This window comes from Heliangelus exortis, chromosome 10, assembly GCF_036169615.1.
Source record: "Heliangelus exortis chromosome 10, bHelExo1.hap1, whole genome shotgun sequence".
Classification (NCBI taxonomy): Eukaryota; Metazoa; Chordata; class Aves; order Apodiformes; family Trochilidae; genus Heliangelus; species Heliangelus exortis.
The window spans coordinates 14,422,983-14,450,239 of NC_092431.1; the positions used below are offsets into that span (position 1 = coordinate 14,422,983).

General features: G+C 42.9%; 2 protein-coding genes across 8 annotated transcripts in view; one reads left to right on the top strand and one right to left on the bottom strand.

Moving 5' to 3' along the window:
• The window catches only part of LRBA (LPS responsive beige-like anchor protein), a 388,894-nt gene that overhangs the window by 198,767 nt on the left and 162,870 nt on the right, over window positions 1–27,257 (top strand). For all 7 annotated transcript variants that reach the window (XM_071753672.1, XM_071753674.1, XM_071753673.1 and 4 more), the window contains 3 exons: window positions 4,470–4,594; window positions 11,984–12,130; window positions 14,772–14,908. In XM_071753672.1, coding sequence (XP_071609773.1) covers window positions 4,470–4,594; window positions 11,984–12,130; window positions 14,772–14,908 — 409 coding nt within the window. The remainder of the gene's footprint in view (window positions 1–4,469; window positions 4,595–11,983; window positions 12,131–14,771; window positions 14,909–27,257) is intronic.
• MAB21L2 (mab-21 like 2) lies at window positions 18,217–19,830 on the bottom strand. The gene has a single exon (XM_071753685.1). The coding sequence runs from the start codon at window positions 19,817–19,819 to the stop codon at window positions 18,740–18,742; it is 1,080 nt and encodes a 359-aa protein (XP_071609786.1). The 5' UTR covers window positions 19,820–19,830; the 3' UTR covers window positions 18,217–18,739.

The following is a 27,257-nucleotide window of genomic DNA, read 5'->3' on the forward strand; positions in this document are numbered from 1 at the left end:
AGTCTTCGTAACATTTTTTTGAGGGTGTACACATTAGTTCCTATCTGCTATCAAGTTTGTTGCAATTGTCTTCTGTGTGAGTGGGTTTTCTTGCCTTTAAGGCTTTAGATAGAAGAGAGCATTTAGAGCTCTAGTCATGCTCTGTCTCCACGGATGATTTTTGTAACACTGCTAAACTTCCACTTTTCTTTTCCTTTTTTTTGTTTCTTTTTTTCTGTGCTGTGTTTATTTATTTAGTACTTCACTGATCTAAAAATCGAAATGAGTGCTTCTGTGGTATGCTAAAATCCATTCTCAATTAGCTGGTGGCCCAAGTATAGCCCTAAGACCTCTCAAACAATTCATAGAGTGGTTTGGGTTGGAAGGGACCTTAAAGCTCATCCAGTTCCAACCCCCTGCATGGGCAGGGACACCTCCCACCAGCCCAGGTTGCTCAAGGCCCCATCCAACCTGACCTGAGACACTGCCAGGGATGGAGCAGCCACAACTTCCCTGGGCAACCTGGGCCAGGGTCTCTCCACCCTCCAGGAAAGAATTCCTAATCTCCAACCTAAATCTCCCCTCTTCTAGTTTTGAACCACAGCCCTTGTCCTCTCACTACACACCCGTGTCAAAAGCCCTACCCCAGCTTTCTTGTAGCCCCTTCAGATATTGGAAGATTGGTCTGAGGTCACCTGGGAGCCTCCTCTTCTCCAGGCTGAACAACCCCAACTCCCTCAGCCTGGCTTCACACGGGAGGTGCTCCAGCCCTCTGAGTATTTCTGTGGCTCTGCTCTGCAAACTATTGCTTGTGAAGGTTTCCATTTTCTTTCCTCTTCCCCACCTTGCAAAGTCTTTTTTCTGTCCACATGAGTGTGTTGACTGCTTCTTTTCTGTGGTCAAAAAGGTAACAAAATGTCTCGAAATACACCATGGATAATGCATTACAAGAAGTAATTCTTCAGCAATTGAATGATCCTCTTGTCATTTTCTGGTTCTACTGCTTAGATTCAATTTAAATCTCCTACAGGGTACAAAGACCAATAGGTAATTCCCATGCCTGAAATTCCTTTGATATAACACCATAATAAAACTAATACAGCAGTTGCTATGTTTTGTTTCTGGTTGTGTTGTTATTTAAAACAGGCAGGAAAAATAGGTTTCTTATTCTTAGAGTGAAGATGTGTGAGCATTTAATTTTTTTCCTAGTGACCACAGTGAAGTGACTTTATGATTTTGGATGACACACTCAAAGTCTTGAGAATCCAGGTCATGTTGGTCCCACTGTATTTCATCTCCTCTCTGTACAATTGTAAGTCCTAATTAGCTACATGGGAATTGAGAGGAAGATTTTGTCTCAATTCTGAGCCTGCTCATTTGGGGAACTGTTTGCAAAATAGAGCAATGTAATGGTTATGCTATCTGAATAATACATTTAGTATCAAAGCTTTATTTCTATTCAGTCAATATCGTTACCAAGGAACCACGACTCAGTGTGTATCATGTTAGAGGGGGCTCTGACAAATTCATGCAGATAGTATGATTTATAATTCATAAATCCCCAGTCCCCTGAGAAATGTTGCTCTTGCACTTAGACTAATTGAGTACTTATGTTCATTGATCCAGTCCATATAGCACCTTAAGTCCATAAGGCAGCCTTTATTGTATAGCTGGGAACTTCTGCTGTCAAACATCCCCTGCAGATGATGGCACTGCTGTTCCCAAAGTCTGCTTACTTGGCCTTTTGTCTCATAACCCTTGAGCCCTTCACCAGTCAGTTCTGCCCAGATCAGAGCAGTATCCATGGCTGCCTCCCCCTGGCTGTAGAGGTACCAAGTCTGCATGGCACAGTGTTGCCTTTTGGAGATGGGACTGCAGTGGTTAATTTCCCTTACAAATAAGTTTGTTGTTCTCAAATAGCTATTTAGTATACTGGCTTATATCTGTACTAATATATATATATATATATATGTTGCTGTAGCTGTGCTTAAAAATATCTCACTTGTAAGAATTAGACAAATTATTTGGTTTTGGCTGTGCAGGTACTTGTTGGATATTTTTCTATGTATAGAGAATAGATTTATTTTTTTATTTTTTTTTTACCCCATAATACAGTGGTTGCCACTAGTTACAAATATCCAAATACACAATCTAGTAGTTAAAATGTTGCTTGTGAATAAGCAATGCACCAGTGAAGGAAACTTTCATATGCCAAACTGAAAATAAAACTGGGAACTAAAGATATATTATGTTTCAGGATCATACTTCATGCCTGATCGTGATTACCTATTTTTCTAATAATTTTAGTATAGTTTTGTAATGTTGTGTAATTGTAATCATTACCCAGAAGAATGGGATTGCTTAATTCCATCAAAACTGCAGAAAGATAGATGAATGACAAATTAATAATTTACAATCTTTGCATAATACTGTAGCACAGAACACCAGAAGGATTGATGGCAGAAGAGGTTAACAAATTTTAGCAGCTTCCATTAGCTTTTCAGTGTCATATGTTTGTGGTGCAGGCTGAAATAAGCTTGGTAGGAGATCTCAGTCTAGGGAACTAATTACTTGTGCCGATTGCCATCCTGATGAATAGACCCTCATTGTATCATTCCCCTGAAGACGAGGAGCAGTCTGTGATTCACGACTGCATCCTGGCTGATATTTGATAATAATTTTAACAGATAAATGTAGGAAGGCAGAATGATGAAGTGCCTATCCATGCTCTACGACTATCAAAGGCATGCACATAGCCAGCTGGGTTTTGCCTTTTTGCTGTAATCACTCGTGGAGAATTTTAAGTTATTAATCGACCTTTGAATATACCCATATCTTTCTGTGGGTGATGATTTTTGTTTAGCTAATTATTCTGCAGTCCTTGGGTTTTATAATCAAAATGCTCGAATTTTAGCAAGATTGTAGCACACACGAAGTGTGAAAATAAGATACTGGGGCATTTTATTCAAATACTTCATTGTTTTTCTGAAAGTAGGAAATCAGAGGATGAAGAATAGCACTGCTTTTGCTTTGGTGCTGGAAAAAGGCATAGAATTTTAATGAAGGTAGAGGAAAATACATGCTCCGTTTTTATAAGATTATTTTCAGTCACAATTATTAATGTCTACAAACTGTGCTTGACATTGGGGTTATGCAGATTATTCTGGCTTTTGTCACCATGTTTGTTTGAGACCTTGATTTTCCTTAAGTAAAACTCATTTCTGCCTTTAAATCCTAAAACTAAGAATGTGCATACCAATTATTTTTAACATTGTGATCTCTTAATTAGTTGTGGCTATTCATTTGTCAGTGTTGACAGATATACTTTCTACATGCTCCTGGACCAGAAATTGAATATATTTTAATCTATTGTTTTAATACTACCTACGTTCAAACAAAGTCAGTGTTTCTTAATTTGGGCATCCAGGTTTGCAGGCTATCATGGCTGTTCTGTCAGAATAGCTGTTTGTTTGTGTGATCCACCCAAAACTGGAGGGTTTTTGTACATTCTCTGGGCTAAAAATACTGCTGTACAGTGGCACCCACTCATGATCATCTAACAAGATAGTAGCTGGCACTTTTGTATGACCATATTAGAGAGATCTACATATACTGGGGGCAAACAATGGAAAATAATGAATTTGATATATGCTTTTCTAGATGTAGTCTTTTTAAAAGTATTCCTTCAATATAGCTATTATTACATATCATAGCATGTAGTTTTTAATTAAATGTAAAAACAGAACTACATAAAGCAGAAATCCAATCTGATTTGCTTGAAAATAGATTACTGTTTCACTCTCCTGGAATGGTTTATTTAAAAACAGTAAATGGAGAAGAAATGCATTTTCTTGTGTTGTTCTAAGCCTCAGGGGCTAAATGTAATGAATATTTTAAGAGATTATTTTAATTAAATTCCTGCACATCTAAACAGAGTAATATTTTATTATCACATACATAACCATGTAACTGAGGTATTCATTAAAGTTAACACTTTCTGGACCAAGAATCCATGTTATGATTTACTGACCTTGTGCAAAAAGGCACAAATTAGGAAGAAAAATGAAGGGGGACAGACTTTGATTAATATAGGTAATGCTATACCATATTTATAATAGCCTTTTCCCTATTCTGGTTTATAAATGCAGTCACTGAGAAAGGTGCCCTGCTGAGGCTGAAATGAGGCTGAAATCGGAGCACATGCCACTAGAGTGTGGGGAAACTGATCACACTGTCAGCAATTCATTTCAAAATGATGTATTTAGTGCTCATTTCACCTTCCAAGAAAAAAAGGGAAAGGAGTTCCTTAGACTGGAAGGTGATATTGTTATTTTCAAGGACATACCTAAGTAAAAGATTGCAGAAAGGGGGGAGGTTAGGGAAAAAAAAGGGCGAAAGCAGCGCAAACAAGGAGAGCTTTATGCAGAAATTCAGTGCTACCATGCTGTTTGATAATTGCTAACATATGTGGCTCCTCTGTTTCATTGTAGTCGTCCTCGTGAGTTCTGGCGCCTCGACTACTGGGAAGATGACTTGCGGCGCCGGCGACGATTTGTGCGCAACCCCCTCGGATCGACACATCCTGAAGCGACACTGAAAGCAGCCGGAGAACGGGGTCAGTGTCAAAGCTGCTGCTCACCAGTAGCAGCAGGTTCCAGGGCACGGGTGTAAGGACTAGAGCTTCGTTCATCTGAGCTGCTAGAAAATTGTCCCAGATGGGTTCGGCTGTTGGGTTTCAGGCACGTTCGTTATTGCAGATAACCAACGCCGGTCTTCGCCAAGCCTCTTCCTCAGGTCGTGGTTGAGCTGGCACGTGCACACAATGACTACAGATACAATTCTCACTGAGCAGAGGAAAAGTGGCTGCAATTTTGCCACGAATCCCTGGACACGCTTTCTTATTCTAAATTACCTGTTTAGGCTTTAATAACTTCAGAATAAGATCTTTCCCATTCAGAAATCCACAGCAATTATTTCAGTTACCCTTAGCAGATATCTGCCTGTTGGCATGTGTACTTTCAAAGAAAAATAACATTTCCAAAGCTAAACGGTATTCAGACCTTTGCTCACATTAAAGTCCTTGAGTTTTTCTGTAAGAATTTTATATGGAAGAAAAAGTTACGAATGCTGAAACATGAAGTGTTGTTCAAGCAGCAAATGGTAACGGACTCTACCTGGTGATTTTAAACAAGGAGATAGTATTTTTCAACAGTTCTCCTGCCTTTTATTATCAGGAATGCCTCAGCTACCTGCTGCTACATCTGTTCTGGAGAAATGTATTTACAAAACTAATAATCAATTTGTGAACTCTAATAAACTAGAGAGACACAAACAAAAAACAGCCTAATGCTAGTGGACTTTGGATTTTAGTGTAGAATTTTATGTCTTTGCAATCTAATGAAGATTATATTTTAAAAATAATTTGCTTATAATTAAAGCTGAGTACCCTTCACCTTGAAGGTGTATGTCACAGAATAGAATAATTTAAATTTAGGTTAATTTAGGTGTCTTTTTTTTCTTAGTCTGTGAATTACTGCATACATATATGCATACAGGTACACCCACACATACTGTATGTGGAGCCATAAACTTTATGCTAATTTAAAATTATTAAGGCTGTTGTATGAATATCGAAAAATATCACTTGTAAAGTTGCTTCCATCAGGCATCTTAACCTCTTGCACTCAGCCTTAAAGAGCCATTTCTGGAAGAAAATGTCTACAATATGTCAGCTGATATAATGCCAAATTTGACATCAGTCCTCTAAAATAAATGATCGTGCAGAGGATGGTCAATAAAGTGATCTGAAAGCAATGCTCGTAGAACCCTACCTCTCTGACTCTAGAAAAAGGAACAAGATGTAGAATTAATTAATCCACTTTTTGCCTTGGGGCTTGTTGTTCTTAATACTGTGTGTTGTTTCTCCACCATGGACTTGAAGGGCAGAAGGTTGCTTTCTATATAGTGCTCCATGGATAAACAACTGCCCCCCTTTAATATCATGTTTCCTTTGAATTAAGTAGATCTTGTAGCAGGTTTTTTACGTATTTTACTCCTATTTAATCTTAGTAATACTTATCAATATACAAAAAATTATTTTTACTGTAAAATATTCAGAGCTACTACCTATATTTGTGTAACTAATTATCCATTATGTAAAACACACTAATTCACTTTCAAAGTGATGTGATATTTTCACTAATCTCTGCTATATTTCAAGGGCTGTGGCTCATACTGAATTTCTAATTGAGAGGCTTACAATGTTTGTGGATACATGAAGAGTGAATCAGAGTAGCCCTGTTCCATAGGCATAACTGGGATTTTTTTAGAGGAGGTGATTGTTTTCTGTTCACCTTTCTGTTCAGAATTTGACATCTCTAACAGGCTCTGTTATATCTATTTTCTTGATGGTTTTGTTCTGAGTTTACTTGCATGCTGCCTTTGTTACCTTCTGGCATTCTGTTCATCTATCCAGTGAATATTCTAGCTTCCTTGAAGTTATGACTTAGTGGGGTTTCTGAAAACAGAGATAATTACTGTCTAACTGAGTGTGCCTTGGCAGCTGTCTTGTTCCGAGAACTTCCCCTGGCAAGGTGTAAAAAGATGACAAAGCACAAATCCAAGTTCAATGGTAAAATGTAATGTGTGGGAATATAAAGGTTGTTGGGGTTTTTATGGGTTTGGTTTGGGTTTTTTTGCATAATGTTGGTTTTGGGGTTTTTTTGTTTATTTTTGAGTCTTAGAAGGTACAGTTGTCAGAAAGGTCAACTGGAGTGATCACTTGATAGTTTGTAACTTTTAATATAAAACCATCTCAGGTCAGAAAATCCCATTCTTTTCAGACTTTTGGAACCAAACTTTAAGACCCTGATTTGATCATGTAGTTATTCTTAGAATTCACAGAATATTAACCCTGGTATTTTATGATTTCTTATCAGAAATTTCTCATTAATTGTTCTGCTTCAATTAATGTTGCAAGTTGCTGAAGCAAAAGCATTTTTAAGCAATGCATAAAAGGTTCCCTGCTTCTTGCTTAAAGTTTTCTGTAAACAAAACAGATGAAAACCTGAAACTGGGCAAAAGGGACTTTGCTAAAAGTGAGACCAGGTAAAATAATGGAATATAAACATAATATAAATACAGTTATTAAATATAACATAAATAATGGAGAAGTACTATTGCACTAACCATTGCTTTAGACATGATCAGCTGCTTGGTGTCTTTCAAACAAAAACAGATGTATTTTCCAGCCCAGAATGCTCACCACCTAGGAAAGATCACACTTTGCAACTGCAAAAATTTTTCAAAAACAACCAGAAGCCTAAATATTGTTCAGTGAAACCTAGAGAGAACAACAACAATCAGCTATGTTGCAGCCTAGTTATGTGTCTTGGCAAGAACCAATCTTTTCCAGGGATTGATTTGATTTGAAGGAGAACCTCTGGTGCAGAGGTGGCAGAATAAATACCTGAAGACTAATGTTCTCTGTTCAGACAATCAATACCAGCCCCATGACTATACTTCTGGCTACCTTCTGGTTAAAAACAAATTTTTTAATTCTGACAATTTAATTGCCATTCCCAAGCTCACATTAACTTGCTTGGGAAAAAAAGCTTTCAGTGATTTTTCAAAGGGGAAAAAAAAACCCCTTCCAAATGACTATTTATAAAAGTCAGTCTATTAGTGTACTGTGAGGGAAGGAAAGAGGTGGAGGTGGTTTGGTAGAAGAAATTTGGGATAGAAAGAGTTAACTCCTTTCTGCCCAGCCTTTCATCCATTGTTTAGAAATAAAACCAAAATACTTACAGAGGTGTGCACATGCAAATAATGAGTACTTTAAACCTGTTGGTATTTTTAGATGGACTCAAATTATGATAGTGAGAGAATCTTTAGCTGCTAGAAAAACTTATAAAATTTTATATCAAGTGATTTGGTGGTTTGGTTTTTTTTTTTTTTTGTTTGTTTGTTTCGCTTGGTTGGTTGGTTTTTCATTTGTTGAAAACCTGGGGAGAGCAGGTTTAAAAAACAGTCTGAAGCATTTCCATTGAGACAATAGGTGGAGTTCAGAGCTTTGTGACTACAAGGGACTTAGCAACTGATCACCTTTAGGATTGCAATTGGCTCAAGGGATAGGAAAGAAATCTGAAAAATAATTTTTAAGAAGTCTGATGTGGAAATGGCCTTTCTCCCCTGTATTTATCTTTCAAAACAAATAAGACTAGATGGAAGTTTCTGAGAGCTTATTTTTAAGAAACAGACAAAAGTTTTTTTAATAATGCACCTTGTGTATCTGTCATATATATATCTTGCTTTCTTATACTGTATTTTCCTTTTTTCTTTTAATTGTATTTCACATGTGAGGTTAAGTGGCAGACAAACAATTTAAAATAATCTGTCACTCTATTAAACCTTTAGCCTTTTCAGTGATGTTAGCTAAGCTACTTGTTTTACATTCACATGTTCCAGAGGTTTCACTGGAATTGGAAAGAGTGATCAGAAATCAGAGAGAATCCAGAGGTCTGTTTGCAAAAAGCTGCTTGAAAGACTTACTGAGCAGTTTGGGAAGGATTGTGTGGAATTACACTAATGAATTATAATAATGAAACTACTGTGCTAGATAAATTCTCTGCCAGCAGACTGTTATGTCCTGTGCAATACATAGGCCACAGCTAGAGCTCTGGATCTTGAGAAGGTGGGAGTGAATGGATGCCTGTGTCTGAGAAGCTCCTCTCATGTCAAGAATAGTCAGGACTGGCAGAGCAGTGCTTGGGTTAGCAGATGACAGAGCAGGGTTTGGGACCTGAAATATGAATTCTGGTGTTATATAGTTATGCCCCTACCTGGGAACCCAATGTCACACGATGTCATGCTCTGTCATACATATCTCTAATCAGCAGATACAGAAAGAGGCTCTGGTCTACCTAAAGAAGTGGGATTACCTACAGAAAGTATTTGAATCCATGTGGAAGATATTCTCTTCTGCAGAGATGTGAGTGTGTGTGTGTTGGTTGCAGGTGCAGTGCTTTACTCAAGTCAGTACAGAAGCAGCAGATTCTGGTTCAGAGTATGATGTCTTCCTGCCTTCCAGGAGCTGGTACCTGCAGGTGTGTAGACAGGCCCTGCATCTCCTTGTGCCTGTGTGCATACGTGTTTTATGCAGGTCAGGAAATCTTAGTGGGTAACTAAGGTACATGCACCTAAATGACAAGTTACTAAAATAGACTAAAATAACTTATGGTCTAAAATATTTTATTGAAAAAGGCAGTTACATAGGATGGATGGTTTTGAATCAGCATAATAGTTGGGGAAAGAAACAAAATCTCAGTAAGTGAAAGAGGTGAGACATGAGGTGTGTATTTTTGTCATCCAGCACTCTTTGGCTTGGAAGTTGCTATTCTGATTTTATTTTTCTTAATATTAGAAGAGAAGAAAGACTGAAGGGCATACTAGTCTTTTGGGCAAGTTGTGACAAGTATGATCTTGATTCTCAATACAATTTAAATGACAGTAGGTAGAAGGCTAGCTTGGAATAGCATCGTCAGTATAACATAGATTGTAGAAAAGAAAGTAAAAATGACAGGAATGTACAGGGTTTTTGAAACAACAAATATAGTTTGCCTGCATTTAGAAAGAAAACAACATAATATTTTATCTTCTACATTATTATTTTTTCTATTTATGTTTTTTGCATCTTGAAGAGAAGGCTGGTAGGCCACAGAGTAACAGTGCATGTGGTGTATATTAGTATACTGTTGGTAATTTTACTGCTGCTAACTTAAAATCCTCAAGGGGGAGTTAATTACAGGAAAACCCTTTCTAAGTATCAACTGCATATTTTCCATGACAAGAAGGTTTTCAACTCATGTTGAACAACTCCAGAATCAGAGTTACCATTATTTACATGAGCACATTTTAGAAGAAAGCAAATTTTGTGTTTGTACAATGCAGTTAAAGCTTTACAATAATTTATTTTTAAAGGCTTGCTTACAAGTGGCATTTATTGGTCGGGGGGAAAAGGATCATGCATAAGTTGCATTTTATTTAGTATGGCAAGTTAAAACTTCCTTTGTGGGTTTTTTGTTTGGTTTTGTTTTGGGGTTTTGGGTTTGGTTGTTTTTGTTGTTTGGGTTTCTTTTTGTTTGTGGGGTTTTTTTGGTTGGTTAGGTTTTTGGGTTTTTTTTTTGGGGGGGGGTTTTTTCTTTGGGGGGGGGGTTGTTTTTCTGTTTTTTGTAAGCTGAAGGCCTAAACAAAAGCAGGGTACTTGGTGGTTTGGGGGGGTTTTGTTTGTTTGAGTTTCTTTTTTAGTCTTCACTTAATTGAAATGTTTATTATTTGCAATTTATGTGCATATATTTACTTAAACAATTTAAACTTTATATTCTGTCGCTGGGGAATCGCAGCCTTCTGTAAATGTTTGCAGATTAACATATTTTAAAGTAAGCCAGTGGAACTTCAAGTATGGCAGCAATCAGAGAAAGCAATTGGCAGTGTGCTGAGGTTAGTTGGTTCTGATGTGTTTGGTGAATGTTTCTCAAACACGGCTGTGCCGTGGGCATTCTCAATTTAATTTTTAAGAAATGGTGAGTTTGTTTTCAGCTTAAGAAAAAACCCGGACAACACACGCTGCTGGGTTTTGGCGTTTACCACAGCAAACGGCAACTGAAGCATACAGCCAGCGAGCCACTTCGGGTTTTTTCTTCTGTTTTTTTTCCCCCTCTCTCTTCTCTTTCCCCTGCTGCTTTGAGATGTAATTTAAATACATGGATTTCGAGCTAGCAGTGCCGAGAGGAGGTGCGGAACGCTGCGGGGTGACCCGGGCGGGGGGGGCACTGCCCCGGCACTGCCCGTGCCCCCTCATCGCCCTCAGCCTGAAACATGCGAGCAGGCTGTGACCAGCTTGCTGGTGACTTCCACTCCGAAAATTCAGAGTCGGGCACAGGAATGTCCCTCATGGGGACCGGGCACCCTTTCCTTGTGCCTCTTGGAAGCAGGTGCGCGCTTGTCTCTGCCTCCACCCGTGTCTGGGTGGGTAATTTTTTTATTTTTTTTTTTTTAATTACTATTTATCTTCCTCCCCCCCCCTCCGTTCTTCCGTCCCTCCTGGGCCGGGTTGGTGAGGCGGGGTGTGGGCTTTGCTGCCTCACCAAACCCACGCATCCTGCCCGGCTGACCGCCTCGCTAACGGGACCGGCAGTCACCACCGGCAACTTCAGCCCCAGCGGTTCGAGGGGCCGCCCCTTCGCCTTCCCCGGCTCCCGGGGGGCTCAGACCTCCCTCAGGGGATTGTCCCCCGCCCTCAACCTCCCACCCCCCGGCTGCGCTCTGCCGCCTCCCGCTGCCCTGCCCGGGGCCCGGCTCCTTGCCGCGGAAGCCCCAGCCTGCCTCGCCGGGACAAACGGCGTGGAGCCGTGGAGCCGTGGCCGGGTTTAGCCGTGTCGCCGAGCCCCCGAGGCGGCCCCGCTCCCTGTCCCCAGCTGCTGCGGCTTTGCCAGCCCTGGGTTGGTCCCCGCTCGCCGCCGCCGAGCTGTTCCGCGGCCCCCGGGCGTGCTGAGGTTCGTGGTGGCGGCGGTGCCGGGCCGGGCTGGGGAACGGTCTCTGCTCGCTGCTGCCAAGACAAACCCGTGCTCGAAGCCTGGGTGTGAGAGTCAGGGTCGCACGCCAGGCACTCGGGACCTGCTTCTGGCAGGAGAACCCAACTTCGAAGGTTGCAGAGGGGAGGGGGGCCGGGGAGAGGGGGGGGCGCGGAAAGAGAGCCCGTTGTGTCCTTCTCCCCTGTCATAAAGACCTGAAATAGAGTTGAACGCTGCAGAGAGCTCTGGATAATTTTGAGCAGGCTTAATAGGATTAAAACTAGATGTGTCCTAACATTACAGGATTAAGACAGGTAGACCTAATCAGTTTTTCCCCCCCCCCCTGAACTTTCAGTAAAAAAAAAGAAGAAAAAATGACGTGTCACTGTTGCCTGTGAGACCTGACAGACAGCAATGTGTCTCTTTAATTTCAGCTCCTGATGAGGACATACTTGTCAAAGGAAAGCAGTCCATCAAGAGTCAAGTTTTAGGAAATCAGAACTCAGAAAGTGAGATTCTCTTAGAAGGTGATGACGATATCATGTCATTCATAGAAGAAAGAGAAGTGGAGAACTTAACAGGTAACTTCAGTTTTCTAATTTTCTCCTCAGCTTCTTTACTGATCTCCCCTGCTCTGAAGTGAATAGTGTTTTGGGATACACAATGATAAACTGTTATTTCCTTTGATTGGGTCATTAAGATTATTTTCTGTGCGTTTCAGATGCTGAGGGTTTACCTGAGGAGAGTCGTGAATTTTCTTTCTCGGGCTTTTATAACCTTCTAGCTTCCACAGTAGATGCCTCTATTCTAGGAAGCTTTCCTCAGAGAAAGTAGGACTACCTTCAAAAGGGGCTTCCTTTCTTTGTTTTTGACCTCATTCCGCTCCTCAACTCATTAGACCTAGTGAACAATTAGACAAGTCATCTGTAGTTAAGGGCTTTGGAGAACTGCAATTTTTTTGATTTTACAAAATCGAACATACATCCTTGGGTTTCACAGTTCTATATACTCATCAGATTTAAATCCTTTAAACCCTTTGTTTTTCCTCACAGAAGTCCCTTCTCCCATAGACCATAATCTTATTAGATTTCACTTCTTTATGAAGAATAAATAGTACTTCAGAGCGTTGAAGTTTATTAATTTTACTCCGTTGCATGCAACCTTTACTGATTGTGGAATCCCAGTGGAGTTGGGTCCATTTTTGTACAGTTCAAAAAGCAAAAACCAAATAACCCCCTCAGTTCAGAGACTGGAAGTTACAGTCTCCATTGTTATTTGAGGAACATGGCTTTTACAGGGAAAATGCAAATTTCTCTGTGTTCTTCTGCTTTCTCAACTGGTATCCCTTACACATTTATTTTAGAGAAAAATGTAATTTGTTGGATACTTCTGGCTTCCTGAGAAAACAGTAGGAAAATCTTACATTGATACATATGCACACAATAATTCAGTGAAATAAGTGGAAGCTATTACTTATTGGCCAGTATGCTTATCCCTGTACTTCATTCCACTCTTTTTATTTGTTTCTAAAGTGAAATTAAAAATGCAGCATCATGAAAAAAGTAAACTCACATAGGAAGAAAAAAGTAAACAAGAGAATAAAGTAACAAGAGAATAATGCAGTGGCATTTTCTGTACATGAATCTTTTTTTCCCCTTTCTACCATCAGCTGTCTTCTCAACAGCCTTCTCTGTGTTTCCTTCTCTTTCATTATTCATTCACTGGTTCGACTAATACATTCATACTGTAATAGAGGTGAAAGGGGAGTTTAATTATATAATCTTGACAATGGCAATGGGATTAAGAAGTAATCCTCACTAATAAAGTAGTGTGGGTTAGAAATGAAGTGGAAATTGTCAGGGGTCTTCCACAGGACCTGGACTGCCCCAGCTTCTGCAGCTGTCTGCTTGCCCTGTAATTGAATGTCTGCGAGTGATTGAAAAAATGTTATTTCTCCTCTGGATTACATGCTAATATACAGAGGGCAAAGGGAGACAGCAAAAGAACACATAGCTGCTTATTTCATCTATTTGTAGGGGTGAGCTTTGGGAAATCATGGCAGTTCCGCAGCTATCTCATGCCCATCTGCAAACACAATGTATTTGTACATTGGGAATAGAGGGCAAAGCTGCTCTGATCTCAGCAGAGCATCTCTTCTTTTGTCCTAGTGGCACACATTGAGATTGATGCGAGATTAAGGACCATCACACTCCTAACAATCGATGGAAATAACAATTCATCTGAATTTTTTGTCAGTTATTCTCACATTGATTACCTGAACGTGTGTACCTCATTTATAGATGCTTTATTAAAATGAAACTGTAGTTGTCACTTTCATATCTTTTGCTGTTTTACTAAAGTCAGATAATACACCAAGTAACTTCATTTCCTTACTTCTTAATCAGCAGGATGACTAACCTAAACTGTTTTGGTTTTTTTATTCCTGGATGTATTAGTTTGTATAATGGGTTCTGCATTGTCAGATCTATGCTGAACCTATTGTTTTCAGTAGTAGTATGATTTGTCCCTGTGATAAGCTCTGTGGAGATGTGATTATTCCAATAAAAATTCATTCAGTTGGAAACCAACCCTCCAGCTGTTTACTCACACAGTCCCTGAGCTACACTAACCCTGTATGGAATCCTTGAACAATATTTAATGTGAAATCAAAAGCATCTTTAAAACATTTCACTTTAGGCTCTGTAACATTGTGCAACCTTAACAATAGATTTCTAGCATCCATGAGGGAACACTTTATAGCTGGACAATATTGAGTCTTGACTGCTGTGTTCCTCTCTGTGGAAAGCTATTGAAACTCTCCAGTACCTAAAGAACACATCTGACAGTAAGACTTCAAGTGTTCATGTGTGTACTTTCTCTATTGCATGTCACAAAAGGTGTATGGAACTCCCAAAATTTCTTGAAAAAAAAAATGTGTCTGAGTAAAAACTATATCCTGCCATGCTGAACCCAGCTCTGGCACATGTAATGTATGCAGCAGTTTGCAATTGCAGTTGCTTCAGTGCTCGGCAGCACACAGACACTTCAAATCTGTTACATATGTTCTTTTCTGGGATAAAAAGAGCTTTGCTCTTTAAAGGAAGAATGATAGTCTTTGCTTTATTTATTTTTTTTTAATATATATTCTAGGCTTGAAAAGCAAATAATTTGCACTCGTGCTCTTTTCTGTTGAATCTTATTTGTGTTTTTACTCTTTGACAGGTCCAGTTGCCTTAAGTACACCAGCTCAGCTTGTGGCACCCTCAGTAGTAGTGAAAGGCACTCTTTCCATCACCCTTTCTGAACTCTACTTTGAGGTGGATGAAGAAGATCCCAGTTTTAAGAAAATCGACCCAAAGGTAAGAGATCATTGACCTTGAGCTCTGAGAGATGATGACAAATTACCCAAGACCTTTAATTCTTCATTTGACTTCCTTTACCTCTACTGATCTGCAGGATTCCTGCTTTAATAAGTATGTGACTGACCATATATGTTAAAGAACTTCATGTGGATGACACCTCCTTTCCTTCTCCTTTTCCTCCCTCTCCCACAATTTGACCCTGCTTGAATGTTAATTACCTTGCTGCGAATAAAGCTCCAGGGAGGCATCTTAAATAAAGACATCTTGAACCACAGGCCTGTGTGAATACTGGAAAGTTCAACAAGGCTTTTAGCCCAAACGCTTTGTTTTACTTTCCTACTTTTATATTATGCCAGAGTAACGTGTGCTGAACTTCCCACCCTCCTAAATTTTCAGTGCTTCTGTATTGCGTTATTTTTTTGTATTGTATTGTATTATTCTAGAATAGATTTTACAGGCCTTGATATTATTTTTTGTGCCTAAGCAGAGAACATAATTGCCCTCTTAAAATACGTTTCTGAACTGGCTTGTTGATTTCCACAAACTTTAGTTGCTCCGAGTTACTTGATTCCTAGTGTTTTGTTTAAAATTAGTGACCTTCAGTAAAATTTCTGTTCCAAAGGCATTATATATTATGTGATTAGTTTAATTAGGTTGCACTTGGATGCTTTCCATAGTATTACAGCAACATTGCAAAAGTATGACATGATTGGTAAATATTTTTGCATCCCTATTTCAGCACAGTGATAGGTCTGGTTGTTTGTTTTGTTTTGTTTTTTAATATCTGCTTAATAGTAGACATGGTAATAATTTCTTTGTGAAGGGGGAAAAGCCACTGGAAGAAGCAGTGGTTTTCTGCTTGTCTGTAGAGAATAGCTAGTGTGTTAAGCACCAGTTCTTTGTTCCTATTGAGTAAATTGCTCTTGTCTATATAAAAAATTGCATCAGTGGGTTTGAAAGCTGTGAATATCAAGTCCTATCAAGGAATAAATTGATTTTGAAGAACAATGCTCTCAAATTCTCAGATCCAGAATTTTATAAGCAATTAACCAGAATTTTGGGTTTCTTATGCGATACTTTAAATGAGATTTAACTTTTCTTTTGGTCCTGAAGTATTTTTTTAAAAAATTGTTTAAGTATGAGAGAGCTCTGAAAAATTTGATATGCTTACTCCTTCTATAATGGTTTTAAAAGAATATATAATAGTAAAAAGGATATAAATATAAAATGTAAAGACAGTTTGCTACTGTATTGCATTTCCTACTTAAAATGTCTGCATTGAATGAGCATCAGAAAAGTCTTACAGATCTGCATTATTCTGCATTTTTCTTTTCCATGTTTAGCCCGTAGGGTGTTTGAGCACTCTTACTAATTCTTATGATTCCTGTTACATGTTTTATTTGGGACACTGACACACCACATATATTCAGCCTGCTTTCTTTTTCCCTGTTTTTGATTATTTGGTGGCTATTGTTTTCTTAACTGTGACTAAGCATTCTGGTTTGGTTTGGCTGCATCTTTAATGCTGTATCTGAGAGATTTTATTTGGGTTCCTGTAAAAGGAGGAGTTGGGTACATGAATTAAAGCCTACACCTTTTACATTCTAGTTGTGATGCTACTCTAGCTGGTGGCCTTTAAAACAAAAAGACCTGGTGTAATGCCTCCTGTGAGTATGGGGGGAGGCTAAAAATCAAATAAGTGTTTTTATTAAAAAAAACCAAAAACCCGAGTAAAGTTACAACACATCTTTCTTTCAAGCTTTAATGCCTCCCTGCCCACCCTTTGCTTAAATTACTGTACCTAGAGTAGAAAGATAGAAAATTCCCCTTGGAAAAAAAGAAGCCATAATGCACTGTAGGAAGGTGAGTTCAACTAACGAGGCTTCGTCTGTTTGATAAATTTGCGTTAGCTGTGTATTTGTCTAAACTACTGAAAAGAAAACACTGTGACCTGAAATTCCTGAGGAAAAACCCGCAGCCGTAGCGATAGCATCGGCCACGATAAGATCAGAGTTTACGCTCTTCCCCCAGGCTGTTTTCAGCAGGGCGGGGTAGAGCCCCCGAGCTGCACACATTTTGCCAGGTGAGCCGCGATCCGCGCTGGGGAAAGCGGCTCCGCGGATCCCGCCGGGAAGTTGGGGCTGGAAGGCGCTCCCCGGGCAGGGCTGCCCCGCCGCGGCTTCGCGGAAACCTCACCTCCCGGCTGCTCTCGGGATTCTGCGTTTCGTTTCTAACTTAAAAGCAGCTCAAATTGGAATGGTTATTTCTTTCCGGATCCGTCCACATAGATACGGAAGAAGTCCTCTGGGGAAAGAATTTATAATTTTACCGCCGCCCCCCCTCCCCCCCTTCCCTCGAAAGGCCACGAAAACTTGGTCGAAATGCACCGAGCCTGCTCTGAAATCTTTCAAGCAGCTGAGGCTAACGTTTTTAAATCTTAGAAGTTCGTTATGGATTAAAAAAACAGAAATCCTGCAAATGTACCAAAATCATCCTGAGCAAACTTAAAGCGAAATCGCTGTAGCGCAAATTACAAAGAATGGGGTAGGGTTTGGCTTGGAGGAGGGCGGGCGGGGAAGGGGATAAGCGGTGTCTGGGCAGAGAGCGACCCGGCGTTAAAGTGGGATCGGGTGGTTTCCTTACGGGTTCCTTATCTGCTCCTCTGGCTACGCTATCGTGTGATTTTATGCCGTACTTTAAAATACGGGGAAAACAAATGTTTGTTTAAAAAAATATCGACCGGTTGCTCTAAAGCGCATTAATTATTCAGGGCAGATCTATACTTCTTTCGTGTCAAAGTCAAATGGGTAGTGTGTTCGCTCTGAGAAGCGCAAGCAAATAGCGATGAATTTTAAAAAGAGAATACAAGAGCTCGAGATATACTGGGAAGGGAGGGAGAAAAAATAAAAGGGGGGGGGAAAAGAAAGCTTTAGAAAAAAAACGAGGGGAGGGGAGGAATCGGCATGCGCTAATGCTGTTAATTCTGGCGAGCTGCTGTGTAGTGCTCCATGTATTCCGAAGATTTAGAGGGAAATCTTAAAAGTCAGAGAAATATAGCGGATGATGTCACACCCTAAACTACAAAGTATGTTAGATTTTTTTTTTTTCTTAGATGCGCTGTTTTTACAAAGTCTAGAGGAAAGTTTAGAAAACGTCAATGAAAACGCCAAACCGAAGCTTCGGCTACGTCTGGCGTTTAGACTATCTTTACATCTCATGTTTCCGTTTGTTTTAAAAATTTTACTTCTGAGGTTCAGAAAGAATCTACTTGCCTGAATTTAAAAACCATTCACCAAAAGTAATGGTAAAGTTAAAGTAATATTTTTATTACTATTTGCAACAAGTCAGCTGTGGGGCACATAATCTGACTTTGGCACCGAAATACATTTAACATCAGTAAAACTTTTTTAAAGGGAGATTTGTACATATAGTTAAATAATTTTTCACTTGGTGACAACATTCAGGCAAACAAGAGAGAATAAGAAAAGGACTATACATGGATTGGAAAATGTACCTTTCGGGTTTCGTTTTGAGGTTGCAAAAGTCCGATTGCTTCTCTTTTTGTGACTTTTTAAAAATTCACACTGGAGGACAGGAGGAGAGGCTCTTTCCTTCTTCCGTGCAAGGCGGTGAGAGTTTATGCCGGGAAAACCGTCTGCAAGTTTTTAAAGGCCGAGCTTGCAGGTGGGTGGGGGGTGGCGGGGCCGCGTTTCTTTCCGCCGCCTCTTTCCGTCGTCGTTTGCGTTAAATAAAAAGTTTATTTGTTTGTCTGTTTTAGGCGCTGTTGTTCTTTACGGGGGGCGAGTTTTGTGCGCGGGGGTGTGAACCCTATAGCTTGTCGAGGCTTTTGGGATTGGTGAGGATTTCCCTGGCTAGCCTCCAGGTCTGTTTGGCAGCGCTTTCCAGGGCCGAGTGGGGTTTGCCCTGAAAGAGGTCTAGGTTGGGCAGGAAGTAGTGGGGGCAGCGCCGGCACTGCAGGCAGGAGATGAGCTGCAGGAGGATGCCGTTCAGCCGGTCGCCCAGGCACGCCTCGTCCCAGTCGGTCTCCCGCGGGTGCTTCTCGCACTCGTACAGCAGCAGCGTCTTCATGTGGTAGTTGTTGAGGGGCTGCCCGGGCAGCTCCAGGTGCCGATCGCGCAGAGTCTTCAGCACCGAGAGGCACTTGTTCCTGCAGCCGCCCATCAGCAGCCGGTTCTCGGCCTCGCCGAACTGCAGCACCCAGGCATCGCTCTCGGCCGAACTCTGCTTGCCTGTCAGCGAGTAGCACTCCTTGGAAAGAAGGTTGAAGCCCTCCGCCTTCACCTCCGCCACCCGGTTGGGGCCGGGCCAGGGGATGTGGGGCATGGGCCACTGCGCCGCGCTGCGGGGCCAGATCCCGGTGCACTTGAAGGCGGGCGTGATCTGCACCACGTACCGCTCCCGGATGCGGAGCTTCACCTCGCTGGTGTCCGCGATCATCTTCACCACGTCTCGGTAGCTGCACTTGTCCACGGCCTGGGCCACCAGCGTCTGGAAGCGGGAGCGGATCTTGCGGGCGGACAGGTAGCCCGAGGCGGTGATGAACTCCACCCAGAGGGACATGCTGCGCTTGCGGCCGTCGCTCAGCTTGAGCACGGCGCAGCCCGGCAGGGAGCCGTCGTCCACGAAGTTGAAGACGCCCATCTGGTTGAGGTAGAGCACCACCTCAAACTCCGTGGGCGAGATCACCTCCAGCCCCTCGTAGCGGGCGTCGATCTCGCTGAGGGAGCTGATGAAGCGGGGCTCCTGCACCTCCACCTCCTTCAGCACGTCCGACACGACCTTGCACACCTCCCGGATGGTCTTGGCGATGGCCGCCTTGCGGGCCTGGCAGCGCTCCGTGTAGTATTTGTTGAGCTGGTAGACCAGCTTGGCCTGCGCGGCGATCATGTTGGGGCACAGGTCCGGGCTGTACACCGGGCTCTCGCAGTACGTTGAGGGATCCAATGCTTTAGCGGTGGCTGCAGCTTTGCGGAGGGCACCAGCCAAATCGCAGACCCCCACCCCCTCCGGTAAGAAGGCGGCAGCGGCGCGCCAGTGAGAGCAATTAAAAAAATCGGGGAGGAGGGCGAAGCACAAAGGAGAGAAGCCCAGCGCTGCCCCGGCGAGGAGGAGGAGGAGTGCGAGCCGCAGGCGGTGCGGGCTGGGCGGCGGTGCGGGCTGGTGCCGGTGCCGGAGCGGCGGGCAGCCCCCGCGGGCTCCCGGAGCGCAAAGTTTTGGGTGGCGATGGGGGCAGGGAGGTCTGCGCTGCCTCTGTGCTCAGGCGCCCGCCCCCCCGCGTAGCGACAAAACGGCTGTTTCAGTAGTTCATGAAAACAAAACCAAAAACCAACAAACTTCCCCAGGACTCGCAGAAGGTCCCCGTAGAAAAGCCGGTCGGCGGCGAAGTTTAAAAACGCACACGATACGAGAGGACGAGAAGAATGCGAGCAATGCCCAGAGCGGAAGAGTGAACTCTGTCTGTCTGTCTGTCTGCCTCTCTCTGTTTCAGTCCGTGGCACCGCCAGAGATGTGCATGAGTTTGGCTGCCGCTCTCTCAGACTGTCAGGGGGTGTTGTTGATTTCCCTTTTCCTGCTGGAGGCGTTGTCTGAACGCGGCTCTGTGGCTTTCTCTATCTTTACGCGCAGACGTGTGCACTTGGTCTGTGATCTCTCATTCCTGTCCTGAAGTTCTATATAGATTGTTTAAAGATAGATATATAGGCTGTTAGTTGTTTGGTTGGGTTTTTTTTTCTTTTTTTCTTTTTCCTTTTTTTTTTTTCTTTTTTGCACAGACTGTGTTTTATCCTGAGCGGGAGGAGGGCGTAGCTGCTCTGCCTGGGATGGCTTCTCCCCCTCCCCACCCCTGGAAGTGCGCTCCGGGGCTCTCACTTTCCGCGCCTCTCCTCCTGCGCCGTGTGCCCGTCTCTCTCCGGCAGTGCCGCCGGGCCCTGTAGTTTATGAATGGGGTCGGAGCCCGGCGGGGGGGGCGGAGCCCGGCGGGGGGGCGGGGCACCGACTCCTCCAATCGCCGCCGAGCTGTCAGCGCTGCGGCCAATGGCGGCGGGCGGCGAGCGAGGCCGGTGCGGGGGCGCGCCCGCGCGCTCACTCCTGCCGCCTCCTTCCCGTCAGGGGCACCCCGGAGCCTCCGTGCTGGGGTTCACTGACGTTAAAGCCGGAGGGGGAGAGGTTGGGGGCGGGGGCAGGGCGAGGGGTTATGGGCGTCCGGCGACCCTGCGCGGGGTGGGAAAAAGCTGCAACTTTGTCCTGTCACCTCACCCTGGATGAAGGGAGCTCGCAGCAGCCCCCTCCCTCGCTTGCTGCGAGGAGACCCGGCGGCGGTGGCGGAGAGGTGTGCCGGAGCTTCACCGCAGGCATAAATCTCTGGCTAATGCCGGGCTGCAGCAGTGAAAGTGAGCCCATCACTGGAGCAGAGTTGCACACCTTGTTTTACTGCCCTCAGTCAGTTCCACCGTCATGTTAATCTAGATAAATTCCGCGTCATAAAGTTCTGTTCATTCTCCTAAAGCGTAGGATTGAGTTACTCGCGAGGAAGGGGTGTTTTATGCAAGTTTGTATTAATAAGAATATTGAATGATTTGGAAATACATAAACCCGTATCTGTGTTATGTCAGATCGGCAGGAGCAGATCGCTCGCACTGCTGCACCCTTTCCCCCCCCCCCCGTCCCGGGCAGTACCTGCTGCAAAAACAACACGAAATGTTTCTCCTGTGGAAACTTAGGCTGGCGTCAAGGCAGTCTCCGCATCTTCCATGCGCTGGTTTCCGCGGCAGCTTCGCTCTCCGCCGTGCCGTGCAGCCCCGCAGCCGGTACCGAGGCGGCCGAGTCCAGTGCGGTGCCACCGGGGGTCCGGGCTGCAAAGGGGGCGACTGCCGCATCCCGGCCGGTGGCCCCGAAGCATTGGGAGGCGGTGCCGCCGCTCCTTGGAGAGCCCGGGTTGAACCAGCTCGCAGCGGCTGGGCTCGGTTTCTTCTTCTTTCCTACTTTCGCTGCAGCTGGCTGATTTTAATAAAGTATCCCTGTACGTTTTCCGTGTGCATTTAAATTTGAAACGCGTCTTGCGCAGACCCTACTGCTACGCTCTGGAAGAAGTAAGTACGGAGACGGCCGGCGCTGGTGGGACTCAGTTCTCCCTGCGGAGCGGCTCGGCTCCTTGTTTCTCCCGGTGGCGCCGAGGCACTCTGTGCCCCGGGCCAGGGGGAGGTGAGGGGTGATGCGGGTACTCTGCCGACGGTCGGGCGGGTCGCGGTGCCCGGTGCTCGGCGGTGTCAGGTGTCCCCACCGGGCCCGACCCCGTCAGCCGGGAGTTCTCCCAGGAGAAGAGGTTCGGAGGGATGAGGGACGCGGCAGACTGCGACGAGGGGAGAGCCGATGGCTCATGAAGTCATTGACGCCGCTGCTTTCATGGTATCTGGCCATGCGGGCTGGAGCAGAGCTCTCCGCCCCGATCTGCCACCGCCCTGAGGGCCACTCCAGGCGATCAGAGGCCACTTCAGGACGACCCGTCTCTGCTCTCGGCCCGGGTGGGCATCGTTGTGCTTCGCCTGCGCGGAAGTCTCTTCGGGGTTCGGCTGGCCAGGAGGATCTGCGGAGGTCCCACGCCTCGACTCCGGACGCCCTCCGGCAAGCAGAAGAATAATTTAGGGTTCAGGGTCACACGCCGCGCCTAAGCTCAAGAAGAGAAGCGGGGAGCGCTCGCAGCCGCTCTGCCTTTCAGCAGCCTGGCTGGCGCTTCTGCCCGGTCCGGAGAGGGGGTCTGCGCATCGACCCTCACAAGCAGGAAAGGTTTCGCCGGGTTTCTCTTCTAGCAGGGCAGCCCGGAGATGTCCCGCGTCCGGGGCGCGGAGGAGACGCCGGAGCCGTCAGGCGACCCGGGCAAGGGTGGGGGGGAGGCCGCGCTTTCTTGTTTTCGGGGTAAAAACAGAGGGAGCGAACGATCCCTCTCCCACCCTCCCCTGGTAAGGTGACTAATGATGAAGCGTTACTAGAGTTCAGATTTAAAACAATTCATTACCAATTTTCCTGCCTGAGGTTGAAGCGCTAGTAAATAATAAATCAGCTAAACAAAAGCCGACTTTAATTTATTGCCCCAGCGCTAATTAGAAACATCATTTGAGCAATAAACTTAAACACTTCCAGCAAATAATGCACGTGAAACCCTTCTCTCCTGTGTCTTGGGCGCTTGTGGCCACACTGCATTAAGACCACGTTCATCTGTGGCGGAATTTACTCTCGCCGGGATGAATAATTGAAGGGGGAACAGGATCCAAGGAGGCAATAATTGAAGAGCCCTTGTCACCTCTGCTTTTATGTATGTTAGTGTAGAAGTCCATCAGCAGCTCCTTGATGGTGTATAAAACGAAGTGGCAGCCCCTCCAGCAGCAGGAGATACTGTATTCCATTAAAAAGACCGTGTGCGTGTGTGTGCCTCAGAGAGGGAAACTCTCAGGGCTAAAAGCCACTTGAAGTCTTCAGACCGATTGATCTGTATTCTCTCGTTATAATCCGTCTCATCATACTTGAGTTAATGAGGCAGGGGCGGGGGTGATCTGATGGTCCTTGACAAATTCATTAGGGAGACTGCGGGACATTTTATTTGACTGTTAAACATCGTGTTTGTTTGGTTTAAGCAGTGCCAACATCAGCATGCCGCTGCCTGGAGCAATGGTGTTTTGTTAGCAAGGGCTTCTGTAAAAAGATACCGGAGAGGGGGCTCGGTGTGCGGGGAGGGTTTGCTCTTGCCGCGGCTCCTCTGCCCCCTCCCTCTCGGTGCAGCGGGGAGCTGGGGCTCTTGTAAATCCGGGCGTGTGTGGAGGGGACGGGCAGGGCTATTTTAATTCCCGAGGAGGGTGGCAGAGTAGCAGCGAAGGGCTGCTATGAAACGTACAAAGAAGTTTTTTTGTTGTTGTTGTTTGTTTGTTGGTTTTTTTTTTAAGAGAACGCCGTGAATTTGTTTTGACTCTTTAACAACGGAAGGGGAAAAAAAAAAACAACAAACAAGCCAAACAAAACCACCAAACCTGTAGAACATCTCAGGGTTTTAGCAAGCAGCACACAAGTTTCTTACCGTGTTATGATGCAGTATTCTTGGGTTTGCTTGCCTAATCAGCTTATCAAACTGGCATATGTTACATATTTCAGACCTTTTTTTTAATGCTGATGCAAGGTGTAGTTTTTCAGACAAATCGAAGTTTAATCAAATTAATTTGAGGCTGTGAAAGGATTTCTGCTAAATCTGCCCTTTTTCTCTCATTCTCCCTTCAGTGAGAGTAGAAGGAAAAGTGAATACAGGAACAGGTGTTCCCAAAAGGGATAAGAAGTATTTTTATGAATAGCATATGAAATATGTATGTGTATGCCTTATTCATGGCAGCTTTGTAGAGGAGACCTAGCTAGCGTTCCATTATTTTCAGTAGTTGGTTTCATCTCTGTCCTCTCATTTAAGGAAAACAGTTTATCAGAAAAATAATAATCTGTGTGTACAACCTAACATAGTAATTTTTTTTTTTCTTGGAGATCAGTCTTCAAGCACTCTCAGCTTTAAGTGCTTTGTAGGACTCTGCTTCCATTTATAGAAGAACAGTATGGGAAAAGAGCTAGTGCCCTTTGCCTGTCATTTTCATACATTCCTGCACTGCTGATGGAGCTTGAACTGCTGCAGGGAATGTATGGATTTGAAAAGAAATGATTCAGTAATGCATGCTGTGTTTCCTCACAGCGAAACCCTGTTAGTAGTTGCAGTAGATGCTGCTGTGGGCTTAACAGACAAAATTCTGTTTACATTCAATAGTATGCAGTGTGTACCTTTTCTTGAAAGTCACAGTTTGTCTTTTCTATCTGCTGATCTCTTCTGAAGGCTGTGTTTATTAAATTAGTTGATACCATACAGGGGAGGAGAAAAGATTGTTTCATTTCTATATGGCATTAATGCATTTAATCAGTTGAGAGTGTTGCATAAATATTGTACTTTTTCCATGAAGGTTGGATGGTATGGTAATTAAACAATTTGTACATGTTTCTAAGTCTCCCCCAGCTTTCATTTCTGCAGCACCTAGAGGGAGGGTTCCAATTACTCTTTATTTTTGGTTTCCTTTTCACTTTTAAAATGTGAATGTGTTCATATTCTGGTGTTTGACCATGAGCAACCTGCAGCTGAAGACTATTTCTATTGCTTTGAGTCTCATATTAAACATAGTGTCTTGTCTTTTTTCGTGATGATTCTGAGACTTCTTCTAACTGTAAATTTACTTTGGATACCAAAAACTGTTTTGTAAGTTTGCATTCAAGATGTTGGCAACCAGGGAAAATCAGATACATGCTCTAGAAATGTTCTTTTGTTGCATTTTCTTCTTAAAACATCTTGTAAACCTTTTGTTTCATTGCATTTGGAGTAGATTAATTCTATTTTATCCAGTAGAAATAACCAAATTCATGTGTGTTGGCTGATCTTTATTCACAATACAGTATTAATTACATTAGTCACATCCATTTTTAAAAGGATGAGGGAATGCAACATGCCAGGATTTTGCCAACTTGACCCCCAGTTGAATGCAGTAACACTTGCTTGAGAAAAATGTGACGTGAGCTACAGGTATAATGTTTTGTCTAGGTCTTAAAAATAATTTGAACCTGAATCAGCACTTGTTTTTAAAATATGAAAATTCAGGAGATATTCTAAGTGAAGACAAAGTTATGGAATTTTTAAAAATTCCAGTTTTAAAAATACCAGTTTAAAAATACCAGTTTGCAGGTGTTGTAACTTTTCATCAGTAGCTTTGAGTTGATCACCATGTTTATTGTCTTAGCTGTTCATATGCCTGTGCACATGCATAGATAATCCTGCCAACAAAAGTAGCCTGGGTGGTTTTAGTGCTTAGATGATTATTTTAAAGACCAAAACCTTCATGCAGCCGAGGAGAAGCGTATTTTTAAGTTAACTTAAAAAATTTGCTCATCTGTACCCCTTTAAAATGCCAGCTTCTAATTCCAGAAATGAAAGCTTCTCGTTTATATGCTTACATTTTAAAAAGTACTTTCTCAAATACCACACAGAGCAATGTGAAATCCTCTGCTCCTCACCAACCACTGTACAGGTTACAGCCTTTCAGTGGGTTTCAGTGAGCACAGTTCATAAAGGGTTTTGAGAGAGGAAGGAACAGAGGGAGCTCAATCTTCTCAATAGCACTGGTGAGCAGCATGGACTCTGTTGAGTCTCTCTCTCTCTCTCTTCTGCATGTTTTAAAATTATTTTGTTTTGACTTTGGATCCAGTACAAAAGGCATACAATTTTTATTTAATGAAAAAAAAACAAGTTTCCTGTTTGAACAGTCTTCTAATTGTTCCCTCCTTCAGTTATAACACGGTTTAAATGCATAGTTTGAGCCATCTACTTTTCTGCATATTTTACTTCATAGCATTAAATTTTTATCCTTTGAAAGTACTGTGATGACATAAAAGTAGCATATTACTAGTTATAAAATCATTGCAGGGGTTTTGTTGCTACTTCTAATGAGAGAATCAAATCATAGCTGTTCTTGTTTTGTACCTTGCTGTGCATATCTTATTTCAAAATAACTCCTTCATGATAAAAGCTGTTCTCTTTTTTCATTTTCTTAAAAATTAGTTAAAACTTACATGCAAAATAGTAAAATGTACCATCTCCTATAGATGGGAAGGGGAGATTGTATTGGCTCAAGTAATGTATAGAAGCCATCTGCATAGTTTAATTGAAATAATATTTGGTGATCTAAGGGATGGAAATTTTTCCTTTTCTTTAACCATCTGAAATAAAACTAGGATGTAAACCAGCTGTCTTGGCCTATGGAAATCAAGGTTCTGCCAGTCTGTTTCTTTTCTTCATTTTCTACTTCTATCTCCCTTTATTATCTTTGCATCCCAAGGAGTCTTTCTTGTTTTCTAACTGGTTTTGTCTGCAACAAGGGGCAGGGTTGGTGGGTTTAAATAGACTTTGGATAGAGTGAAAAATCTTTGATCTATGGCTATGACTGCCTCCAAATGATTTGCTTGCTGGGACTGGACACTGTCCATGCCCTTTCACTTCACTATCAGATAGGCACACAAAAAGGACTTGACATGCTACCAGATGCATAGTTAATCATTGCATTAGGTCTGTGAAGGGGTCCATCCAGATTCAATTAGGTCTACCATTTTTAACTAGTGTTTGCTCTGCAGTTTGTTTGGAGTGCAATATTAATTCTAACTGCTGTTCTGTTTATTTAAAAGTGCTTTAATACAATTCTGTGCTTTTATATTCAAGAAGTCTTCTGTGCATTTGTTCTGTTTTATGTATGTTTGGAACAACTGCGTT